This window comes from Chenopodium album, chromosome 10 (genome assembly GCF_948465745.1).
Source record: "Chenopodium album chromosome 10, dcCheAlbu1.1, whole genome shotgun sequence".
NCBI lineage: Eukaryota > Viridiplantae > Streptophyta > Magnoliopsida > Caryophyllales > Amaranthaceae > Chenopodium > Chenopodium album.
Genome location: NC_137843.1, coordinates 13,073,622 through 13,085,688, shown reverse-complemented (window position 1 = coordinate 13,085,688; position 12,067 = coordinate 13,073,622). Strand labels below are relative to the sequence as shown.

The 12,067-nt window shown below is 36.3% G+C and overlaps 1 protein-coding gene across 1 annotated transcript; it reads left to right on the top strand.

Annotated features, from left to right (window-relative positions):
• Positions 1 to 3,539: 3,539 nt before the first annotated feature.
• Positions 3,540 to 6,402, top strand: LOC145564845 (uncharacterized). Its single transcript, XM_081625022.1, has 4 exons — positions 3,540 to 4,125; positions 4,687 to 4,944; positions 5,052 to 5,146; positions 5,725 to 6,402. The coding sequence occupies exons 1-4, from the start codon at positions 3,540 to 3,542 to the stop codon at positions 6,400 to 6,402; spliced, it is 1,617 nt and encodes a 538-aa protein (XP_081481148.1).
• The last annotated feature ends 5,665 nt before the right edge of the window (positions 6,403 to 12,067 follow it).

Sequence of the window (12,067 nt, the reverse complement as noted above, 5' to 3'; positions counted from 1 at the left end):
CCCAAGGCCACCCCAAGAAACCCTCCTTCTAGTTACAACCCAAACCAACACTGTGAATTCCATCAAGGGCTTGGGCATGACATTGAAAATTGCACAGCATTCAAGCACCGTATACAAGATCTAGTAGATGGAGGAAGGCTTTCAGTTGGGGCATCCTCTGATAAATTTAAAAATACACAACCAATCATTACTAATAATCCTCTTCCCAATCATAAGCTTCCTGTCTCTATAAACACCATCTCCACTTCTAGTAACCAGATTGATCCAACATTATTAATGGTTCGAAATGCCCCTCGAATGTATGAGATGCCGTTATCCGAGAATTATGTGTGTTTTGTGTATGATCACTCCACTCAGGAAAAGGTCAAGCTTATGCCATGCAAGGGTTCCGATGTTATCTTCAATAAAGATCCGTTCTTTGATGTCTTTGCCACTACGGGTTATAATGGGGCAATTTACCTAATAGATGATGATGAGGATGCTTTCTTGTTGTTGTCAATTGTTGAGAAAAATGCTGGGGCACACCTTAATACCCCTAGTAATCTTCGATGTCCGATCTACCTTGACGATCTTAGTGATGACGAAGATCTACATATGACTCATTTGACTCGCGCTGGTCGTCACTTTAAACCTTCATGTCTTGAAGATGAGAACCCCGTGGAAGCCTTGAGAAGGAAAGAAAAAGACATGGAATTAGCAAAGGAGAATAAGGAAGAAGATGATGCTATTAAGCGCATGAAGGAGTTTAACGCAAATGTTTCTATATGGAAGTTATTGACCCGTTCACAACCCTATCGGGCTGCCGTTTTGAGACTTCTCAATGAAGTTTCAATTGATCCATCCATAACACCGGATCAAATGGTAGGACTTATTCATGGGGCCGACCGCACTTTGATGTTTACCGATAATGATCTCCTAGAGAGTGTCAACCATAATAACTCTTTGCACATAACTATGAAATGCCATGGATGGACAATACCTCGGGTACTTATTGACAATGGTTCTGCCATCAACGTATGTCCTTATCGAGTTATGACGAAACTCGGTTATCAAAAAGAAGATTTGACACCTTCAAGCCAGGTTGTTAGGGCTTACGACAATGCCAAAAGAAATGTTTTGGGGTCAATTAAGTTACTTTTGGAATATGAGCCAGTGGCTAGAAATGTTAAATTTGGGGTAATTTACATTGAAGCGTGCTTTAACCTTCTACTAGGTAGACCTTGGCTTCATGAGAATAGGTCAGTAGCCTCTACCTTACACCAAAAGGTTAAGTTGCTCACGGATCATGGAGTAGTGACGCTCGTGGGTAATCCAGAAGTTATGAGTGTTTTTACAGGAAAGAAGGCCTAAGGTGCACCCTCAAGGTGAAAGAGTTAACAGGAAGGTATTCACTCGAATCGACGAACCATTGAGTGTGGTATACGATCGTTTGAGCAAAAAAGGTATTCTTTGGGCAAAGAGCTATGTGTATTCATTACCACCACATGGAACCAATATAAGACAATATTACAGTTATTGTCATCAATATGGGCATAAAACATATACTTGTTATGATCTTATGTGTGCAATCCAGGATCTCATTGATCGCGGAATCATCACTCTAGCCCATCCTAAGTCTAACGCACAAGGGACAAACCCGGCACAACTACAGGCGTCTCAAGCTGATTTGTTCCTTCAACTGCTCGAAGAAGGTCGTATCAAGCCACTACCTCGTCGAGCAGGAGATGATCCTATTAGGCCAAATCACAACAAATATTGTTACTATCATTAGTTACCTGGTCATGATACTAACGAATTTCATGCCCTCCTTTGGTATATAAAGCGCACAATTGGAATTTCCTGCCCGAATCAAAAAGTGTCCATAAATGCCCTTTCCATTTTGACACGCGAAGACAATCCCACTCTTTTGATTGCTCGTCACTATTCAGAGAAGAAATCTCAACAAGACTATGAGAAAGGTTTCTCCAAGACTATCAAAACCCTAAAGCCTAAGGAATATCTCTACATGGGGAAGGAAGCATCCGCAACAACAACATGGTGATCTTTATCTTACCCTCCATCAAGAAGGATGAATGGGAGGAGTAGTATGAACTTTGTAAACCAAGCATTTTTTTTCTCTTTATATTTTCTTTTGGTACAAAGAACTACGTACAGATTGATCCCCCAAAGCACTATTTCCATTATGAACTACGGAGGGTCTGATGGCGCGACCCGAAATAATTAAAAGATTTTTTTTAGAATGAACACCCCGCTAATAACTTAACAAATGTCTTTTAAATGTTTACCAAAATCTTTTTCCCACATGCATTTTTGCATTTATCATTTAATTTTTTTTATTTTCAAAAAAAAAGAGGAAATCCTAATTTCAAGTATGTAATGTTTAGGTAACCTTTGCCAACCGATGAACAACCAAACTCGAAAGTCTACTCTACCCCCGGATTCCATTCAAGAAATCCAAGATCCGATACCACAAACAATTACCAGAGGACTTTAGTTGATGTTGAAAATGGGTTATGTTCTAGGAGCTGGTTTAGGAAGGAATGGTGAAGGCACGAAGCACCCAATCCCAATAATTGATGAGCGAAATCGTCATGGTTTGGGTTTCGATGAAAAAATGAGCTCTAATGTTATGAAAAAGAAGTCTCTCACCTTAAATGGGCAATTTGTGTTACAAAACGACACTGAGCCATTTTATGAGTTTCCTGAACCTTGTTATGATTTGGATAAAAAGAAAATTCACCCTGGGTTAGAAATTTTCTTTGCGGAAGCAAGGAATGAAGACTCTATTAAGAAATGGTTTAATAAGAAACCGGTATTTAAGAGAGATATTGATTGGGTTGACCATCTAAAGCAAGGATTTCTAAGAGGCTTGTTTTCACCAATTTCTGATTACGAAGACCGGTTCAATCCCATTACTCTTATCACTCCAATAAGAATAAAAGTCGAAAACAATATCCGATCCAAAACTTAAGAACAATTCCTTCCTTTCCCCGAACTATATCCTTTTCAATCCTCTACCTCGAACGGTTATGAAACCGATAGATCATCATATAGCCAATCATCTATCCTTACATTGCCTGGTATCTCCTATCATGAAGATATCGAAGGAGTTGCTTGTAAACATATTTGCATACAAGAAATTAATCTTGATCATGATGCATTTTCTAATAATGAACTTTTCAATGAAGCTAAATCATGTTTGACACCCATGGAAGAGTCTATAACTGTAAACATAGGTATGGATAATGATGTAAAAGAAGTCAAGATAGGATCGTCCCGTTCCCTTGATGAACAAAATGCATTCATTGTTTTACTTAAAGAATATGTGGATGTGTTTGCATGGTCCTATGATGATATGCCTGGTGTCGATCGTGATATTGCTGAACATCGTATACCACTCTACCCCGATAGCAAGCAAAAGCAACAAAAGCTTCGTAGAATGAAACCAGAAGTTAGTCTCAAAGTTAAAGAAGAAATTCAAAAGCAAGCTTGATGCCAACTTCATCAAACCAATCAAGCATCTGGAATGGCTGGCGAATATGGCGGTAGTGCCCAAAAAAGATGGAAGGGTTAGAGTATGCATTGATTTTAGGGATTTAAATTCAGCATCACCAAAAGACTATTTTCCATTGCCCCACATTGATGTTCTGGTTGATAACACTGCCGGACACGCCATGTTCTCATTCATGGACGGATTCTCAGGATACAATCAAATACTCATGTCGGAAGAGGACATGTCGAAAACTTCTTTTATTACCCCATGGGGAACCTTTTGTTATAGAGCAATGCCCTTCGGATTAAAGAATGCTGGGGCCACCTATCAACGGGCTGCAACGACGATTTTGCATGATCTCATCCATGATATTGTGGAGGTCTATGTTGATGACGTGATTGTCAAAAGTCATGATCGTGAGACGTACATTGATGCTTTAAAATCATTCTTTGACCGAATTAGGAAATACAATCTGAGACTGAATCCTCAAAAATGTGTATTTGGAGTAACTTCAGGAAAACTTATGGGCTTCGTTGTGAGTCATGACGGAATTAAAGTCGACTTTGACAAGGTAAAGGCCATACAAGAGCTTACTCCACCAAGAACGGAAAAGGAGATTCGGGGATTTCTCGGTAGAATCCAATATATTAGTAGGTTCATATCACAATTGACAACCCGGTGTGAACCTATATTCAAGTTACTTAAGAAAAATGTTCCTACAAAATGGAATGACGAATGTTAGGCTTCATTCGATTCAATGAAAGAATACCTCTCCAATCCTCCAGTTTTAATGCCACCAAAGCCGGGATAGCCCTTGATATTATATCTTACTATCACGGAAACGGCCATGGGAGCTCTTTTGGCACAATACCAAGAGGGTACGAGGAAGGAAATAGCTATCTACTACCTCAGCAAAAAATTCCTTGAGTATGAAACTAAATACACTCCTTTGGAAAGAGCTTGCATTGCCCTTATTTACGCAACAAAGAAGCTTCGACATTATCTGCAAGCACATACTACTTATCTAGTTTCGAGGTTAGATCCAATCAAGTACATTTTTGAGAAGCCAATCTTGAGTGAAAGAATAGCGAGATGGCATGCGATATTGTCATAATTTGACATTCAGTGTGTGAATCAAAAGTTTGTCAAAGGGAGGGCTATATCTGAAGCTTAAGCTGATGGACCTATATCAGGTGATGAATTTGATGATGATTTTCTTGATGAACATATCTTTTGTCTTAGTACATCACAATGGAAGATGTATTTCGACGGAGCCTCTAACAGAAGGGGCAATGGTGCACGAATATTATTAATTGAGCCTTACGGAGTACATATTTCCTTCGCTGTGAAGCTTAAATTCCCAACGACGAATAACACGGCTGAATATGAAGCTTGCATCTATGGAATCAAAGCAGCATTAGCAGCCAGTGCAAAAAATCTCACGGTATACGGTGATTCTTATCTCATAATCTCCCAGACTATTGAAGCTTGGAAAGTTTGGATGAAAGGTTGCAAATGTACAAGGAGTATCTTCAACAATTTATTCCATTCTTTGAAGGAATAGAGTTCAAACATCTCCCTCGCGAGCAAAATAGCTTCACCGATGCTTTGGAAAATCTTGCACTAAATTTGACTTGGGATGATGATGTAAAGGTACAGTCGGTGATGATTGTAGAAATAGAAACTCCGGTGGTTAATTTGAACCAATAATTGCTCTATTAACCCACGAAGATAATGAGGATGATTGGTATACTAATGTTAATAAGTATTTAATTAATGGAGAATATCCTGAAGGAAGTCACAAGAAGGATCAGTTGGCTATTCGAAGGCTAACTTCTCATTTCACAATATTAAAAGGTTTGTTGTATCATAAAAATTTCGATGGAAACTTGCAATTATGCATCGATGGGGAACAGACACAAAGGATCATGGAAGAAGTACATGGGGGAGAATGTGGGCCTCATATGAATGGAAGGATGCTTGCTCGGAAGATTCTTCGATTAGGGTATTACTGGACCACTTTGGAAAGTGATTGCATCCATTTCGTACAAACATGTAAAAAATGTTAGCTATTTGCAAATCTTAATCATATGCCGCCTATTAGCCTGAATAATTTTACTTCGCCATGGCCCTTTTCCAGCTGGGGCATAGATATCATTGGGCAAATACATCCGAAAGCTTCGAACGGGCATCAATATATATTGGTTGCTGTTGATTATTTTTCAAAATAGGTGGAGGCACCATCATATTCAAAACTAGGGGCAAAACAAGTTTCAAAATTTGTGATTAATAACATTATATGTCGGTATGGGGTGCCTTTTGAAATCATCTCCGATAATGGTTCACAATTTGAAGGCCATCTCAAAGAAACCCTTGAGAAGTACAAAATCAGGCATCACCAATCATCGCCATATCGTCCTCAAACCAATGGAGCTATTGAAGCAGCTAACAAAACCATCAAGACGATAATCGCCAAGATGACGGATAGGGCTCGAGAATGGCCCGATAAACTACCCTATGCACTGTGGGGATATAGAATTTCTATTCGAACGCCAATTGGGACTACTCCATATTCTTTGGTATATGGAATAAATCCACTTCTTCCAATCGAAACAGAGAATCAATCGCTTCGCGTAATGAATGAAAGCGAGATATTTGAAGAACAATGGTTTAAAGAACGATACGATGAACTTTCTTTAGCAAGTGAACGAAGGTTACAAGCCCTTCACAACATTCAAATTTATCAAAGACGTATTGCCCGGGATTTTAATAAAAAAAGGTCAGGGAAAGGAATATACAAGAAGGAGATTTGGTACTTAAGGAAAATCGAGCACCGATTCATGATCCGCGTGAAAAGTTCAAGCCAAACTGGTCTGGTACATTCCTGGTCAAACATCTTACACCAGTAGGAGCAGTAAAATTGATGGACCTTAATGGAAATGAGTTTGTTCATTTCACCAACCTTGATCAGTTAAAAAAGTATTATGCTTGATTGGTACAGTAATGTATTTGTGAGATTCGCAAAAAAAAAAATAAATAAATAAAATAAAATTGTGAATCTCCTACTAGCTTTAGATAGGTCTATGTGTATCATGTTAAAGTTTAGATTTCATTCATGTTCACATTGCATGCTTAGGGTCGTGTAGAAATATTCATTATTATTAAAAGATCATGATCAAGTCGATACTTAACAAAATATGATTACAACAAACAAACAGTTTTTCTTTTATTCAAACATAACACAAACTCCCTCTCATTTTGGCGAGATTACAACCATTTTTTTTGTTTTTTTTTTAAAAAAAAAACCATGAAAACAACAACCATGTACACCATGCCCGAAAGACCATTGCTTTCGGATATGATTTCTTCTTTTGGAATTAAAAATACACAAACAAGGGAAACACGAGTACAAGTATTGAAGTACAATAAGGAAATCCTTTTAAGGATTTGTTCAAGCATCGTCCTCGAGGTCCTCCAACAACCATGTTGTGTAGGACGCGTTAGGAACATCATCTTCAAGAACTGGGAGTGCTGGGAGCATTCGTGCAAATTGCCATACACGAGATGATGCCCTAAGAGCTTCCACATTACCAATTTCATAGGTGGTGCAAGGTACCACTAGGAGCTCATGGAGTTCTAGGAGTCGTTGGAGTTGGCTCACTTGTCTCAAGCATCTCCAAGGAAGATAGAAGGTGACGTGACACAATCCTAAGTTGTTAGAGTTCATGGAGTTCTAGGAGTTCTAGGAGTCGTTAGAGTTCATGGAGTTGGCGACTCTAAGTTTTATTTATAAGTTTTATCAGACACTTAAGTGGAACCTTTATAGACTAATCTTTGTCCACCAAAAACCAAGTACCACAACGACCATTTAATACTTCTAAATTAAGTTGGCTAACAAAACGGGTTCTAAAATGCCGTCGCATCAGGTGGGCTAATGCAATGGCTCTTAACCTTTTTTTTTTTTTTTTTACTTATTTTATCCTCCAATAAAAGAAGGGTATGAAGTATGTTACTTCATAGTTCATTATCCCGCCGGGTAAATACAAGTTTCTCTTATTGATTAACAAGAGATGTATCTCAAGAGGGTATATTCGTAATTTTAGACAATAAGTGAGGGTTAATATTGTAATTTTCCTAAGAAAATAAAGAATTGCAGCAGAAGACTAGAGCTTTAATGGAGGTATCAACCAATTTTAATGGAGAATGAAGCAGCTTCAATGGTGTAATCAAAGCTCGCGAATATCTTTAATGGAGGAGGACGGCAACCCTACCCTTTTGGGGTTAACCATGCCCTTATTTTTCTATATTTCCTTAGGGTTTTCGTTTTAATTTGGCGGCGAAGCCGCCGGAAACGCTTCAATAGAGGTAAAACGGTAATTTGCGATCTGCTACAATGGAGGTGAAACGCTGGTTCGCATCTGCTTCAATGATGGAGGTGAGGCGCTGGTTCGCGATCTGCTTCATTGAAGGACGGAGAAAAGCAGCGTGATTCACGAGGTAGACTACCCAGATGAAGTGTGGAAGTGGAATACAGAGAACCAAAAGTACAGCAAAATAATATTAAAATATTAAAATAATTGATTTTATTTACTAAAGTGCCATTTTGAGAAACAAAGTTGTTAATCAATAAGAGCAACTGGGGCTAGCCCCGCCCCCCTTTTGCGGCTTCACGGCCTTCATCCACTCTTTCAATTCTTCAGTTCAGGAACTCAGTCCATTTATTTTCCTTTCCATGATTATACTTTTTCATCTTCATAATTTGTCCTTTTCTTTCCTCTTATGTTACTAATTTTGTGATTCAAATGTTAGGGTTTGGGTTTTTGGGTCTTCTAATTGGAATTTGAGGGTTTTATGCGCTACTTTGACAAAATTGTGAAGATTTTTATGGGTAAGTTCAGAATATGTTCTTTACTGCTCCTTCTATTATAGTTTTCTTACAATTTTCGTGACCTGATTTAAGTTATTTTGTTGTAAATTGTTTTCTTATTCGTCTTCTAGTTTTATGGAGTTATGGACTACATATTAAGATCAAAATTTTCAAAATTTCGACTATGTGCATATTTAAATTAACCTATATTGTATCCAATCAACTATTTCATTCAACTATAGGTTCTTTTGAAAAACAAATGATAAAATCCCCAAATTGATTATGTAGTTGCTTACGGGTAATTAAGGACAAAGCCCACAAACAACGATATTACTCATGAGGCTCAATTATAGTTAATTGCTTATGAGAAATTATAGACTACATAGTACATAATATAGTGTATTTGTGGGTTTTAGATCGAATTCTTTGTTGGTGAAATCTTGTCAGATTTCATGCCCACAAAACCTTGTAATTTTTTCATTCTATTTTTTATTTTCTTCCCTTACCTTATTCAGTTGCTTTAATTCTTGGTCATTATATACATGAATGCTATAGTTATATTATATTCCATTCTTGTGGTAAATGTATCAATTAGGATAGATGTTTGTGCTCTGAATTTCTGCATTTTTTTTTGGTTTTGATATCTATTTGGCCTTTAGATAACTCAATTATTATTAGTTTTTCAGTAATTTAGTAGGTTTTGAATTTAGAAGTGGTTTTATTGTTGTTATGGAGCCAATTAATGTGTGGGTTTTATTAGATAATTATCTATGGAAGAGTTTGTTAGAAATGCTTTGTGAATTGTGAGTTTGGTTTCTTATTATGGTGTTTGGGTTTTAAGAACTTTGATGTGTTTGGTGTGGCATTATGTTTGTTTGGAATAAGGTTGGAAGTCAATTCACTTGTCTCGTTATGTCATTTTATTTGCTCATAATTTATATGATATGTACATGTTTACTACATGTTTACTACATGGTGTTAAAAGAATAATGAATGAACATAGAATATTCATGTTGCAATTATCAAAAATATCTCCTACTAGTGTTCTTACTTTCAGCATCAAATTTGATTTTTTTTTTTTAAAAAAAACTTTTGTTAAGAAAAAAAAGGAATTAAATCTTATGATGAGGCTTGACGAATTCTATCGGTTATTTCCTTTTATGTAGGGGATTGATAATGCTCTCATAAGTGTTGGGCTCTAACTTATGCTTCTGTTGCTGCTATTGCTTATAGCTTTTTTAAGCTAGAGCTACTTATCTTTGACATCGAACAAGCTCACACTTGACTATGATTAAGGTATTTTTCTAGTAAATTACAACTTTATTGGATGCTATAACTGCAAATTACAACAAATGATCTTCTATTTTTTCTTTCTAGGATTAAAATGCTTGCAGGTTAGCCATTTTAAGAGTACTGTAGTTTTCACGCTTATTTGTCCTAATAATAATTTAATGCATATAGGTAGAGTTTTGCATTTTATTTTGATCAGGATGTGATTATTAGTTTATGATATGCTTGTATATTGCCGATGACCAACTAGCTATGGCTAAGGAAAGAGGTCGTCTTTTGTGTATGGGAAACAATGTATCACTATTAGAAAAAATCCCTTTCACTAATTGACAAATGCTCTTGTGGGAAGCAAAATTGCAGCAAAAATAAAATACTCATGCTCAATACTCTTTCACGTTAATTTTAGCCAAGGCTCTTACTTTATGCTTTGCATTCTATCCTATGTAGCAAAGAGTGCTGCTTCAATGCTCGCTAACTGGGAATCCTTATTACGTACTGATATTATAAATTAAAATTACATGCAACTTTCTCTATTTCTTTCATTTTTTTTCTTTTTTCTTTAGGTTTCCTTGTGTTTGTGGTGTGTTAGTGTGTTCTTTAATTAAATTTAGGTGGAGTTGCTTTTACATTATTTGCTTTTATTTGTAGGAATATCTCAAACAAAGTGAGTTGGCCCTTGTGTTTCGCTTGCAACGGGTAAATCTTGTAAATCCCTTATGCTGCTTGTTATATTTTCTTTTAAGTGGGTGGTGCCGGCGATCAAAGTTTATTTTTGATTTAATTTTATATTTGATTTAAAAATATAAGGAGAATATTGATTTTACCAACTCTCCCACATTGATGGGAAAAAAGATTTCACTCATGAGTTTCCCTATAAATACCTAACTTGGGGTATGGAAAAACTCACTTGAGTAAGAGTTAGAAAATGCATCTCAATTGAGAAAACCTTTAAACTCATAATTACTCGAGTAGTTTGGTTGGACTTGGCTAACCTCCAAGTAATAGACCTAGTCGGAGTCGTGTTGCGGGTGGATACCCGTAGACACCCAAATGTGTCTCCCGAAAACCAAACCCAGTAATGAATACGTTTCGCGTCATTTGATTATCGAATGAGGTGAAAGTGTGAAAATTATAGTGATGTGGTTGTTTTTATTAAAATATTTCTCTTTCTGTTTTAAAAAAAATATTTCTTCTCTTACTCTTACTTATGAAAAGTAGCCAGTCTAATTTGGTTTGGTCCATAATAAGGGTCCAATAATAGTGTAGTTGGATTGGGCTCGAGGAGAGCTTTCCAACGATATATTATAAGCCCAATTCCGATGAATAATGAGGAAGTTATGGATTAAATTAAATTGGGTTCGAAATGATTTTTTCATGTGGCCCAATGATCTAGAGGAGGGCCTATTAATTATTATTCATAAAGTTGTTAGGATTGATTTTGATCTTCTAGAAGGTTCCTTTTAATTCTAATGGAATTAGGACTATTAATTATATTTTAAAGATGTTTTATTTAGAATAAAATATGTTAAATCTGATTTCGAAAACTGCTCGGACATATAATTACCTGCAACTGGTGTTAAAGGTAATTAGGCGTGGAAAAGCGCGTTGACTTTTAAACCAGCGCGCGTCGTCGCCTGGCGACGAGCCTGTCGTCTGGCGCTAACTCTTGTCTTCTGCGACAAGAGGTATTTTATTCCGAATATGATTTTCTCTGATACCGTGCTATATTTTCTATAAATAGGGGTTGTATCTCCCCGTTTTTAATGATTCACATCAATTATCTCTCTCTATTCTCTCTCTAAAAAAGCTAAAAGCTTCTTCTCTCTATTCTTTTTATAAACCTTCCCTTTTACAAAATTCCACATACATTAGTTCTAGACACACCTAGCCAAGTTCAAAGTTGCCTTCGCCCTAGACGTGAAAGGTTGAATATTTCTGAGGGTTTGGTCCCAAATTCCTATTTCAATTATTTAATTTAATTGTTTGATTAATTATTTTCCTTGAAGTTACTAACGTGTGTATTTTGTTATTAGAAAGAGATACGAGCCATCCAAGTAAGTAATTTAATTGTTGATCTTTTGATATAGAAATCATGCTTTGATTATTTTGATTCATAGTATCATGTTAGGATGTTATATTGCTTCCTAGTATCATGTTTAGTGTTAACTAAAATTTCTAATATCATGTATATTTTATTATGATGCTTCCTATTTCTTTCTTAATATTATGTTGGTATCATGCTAAGAATAAAGCTTTGATCTTTATTGTTTAGTGACATGTTAGAGTTTGTTATTAATCTTGTTAGTATCATGTCTAGGATCTTGCTATTGTTATTATGCTTTGAGATTGAGAATATTATTATTATGATGATGATTGTTATTATATTGCTTGTTATATATTATTGTTATTGCTTGATC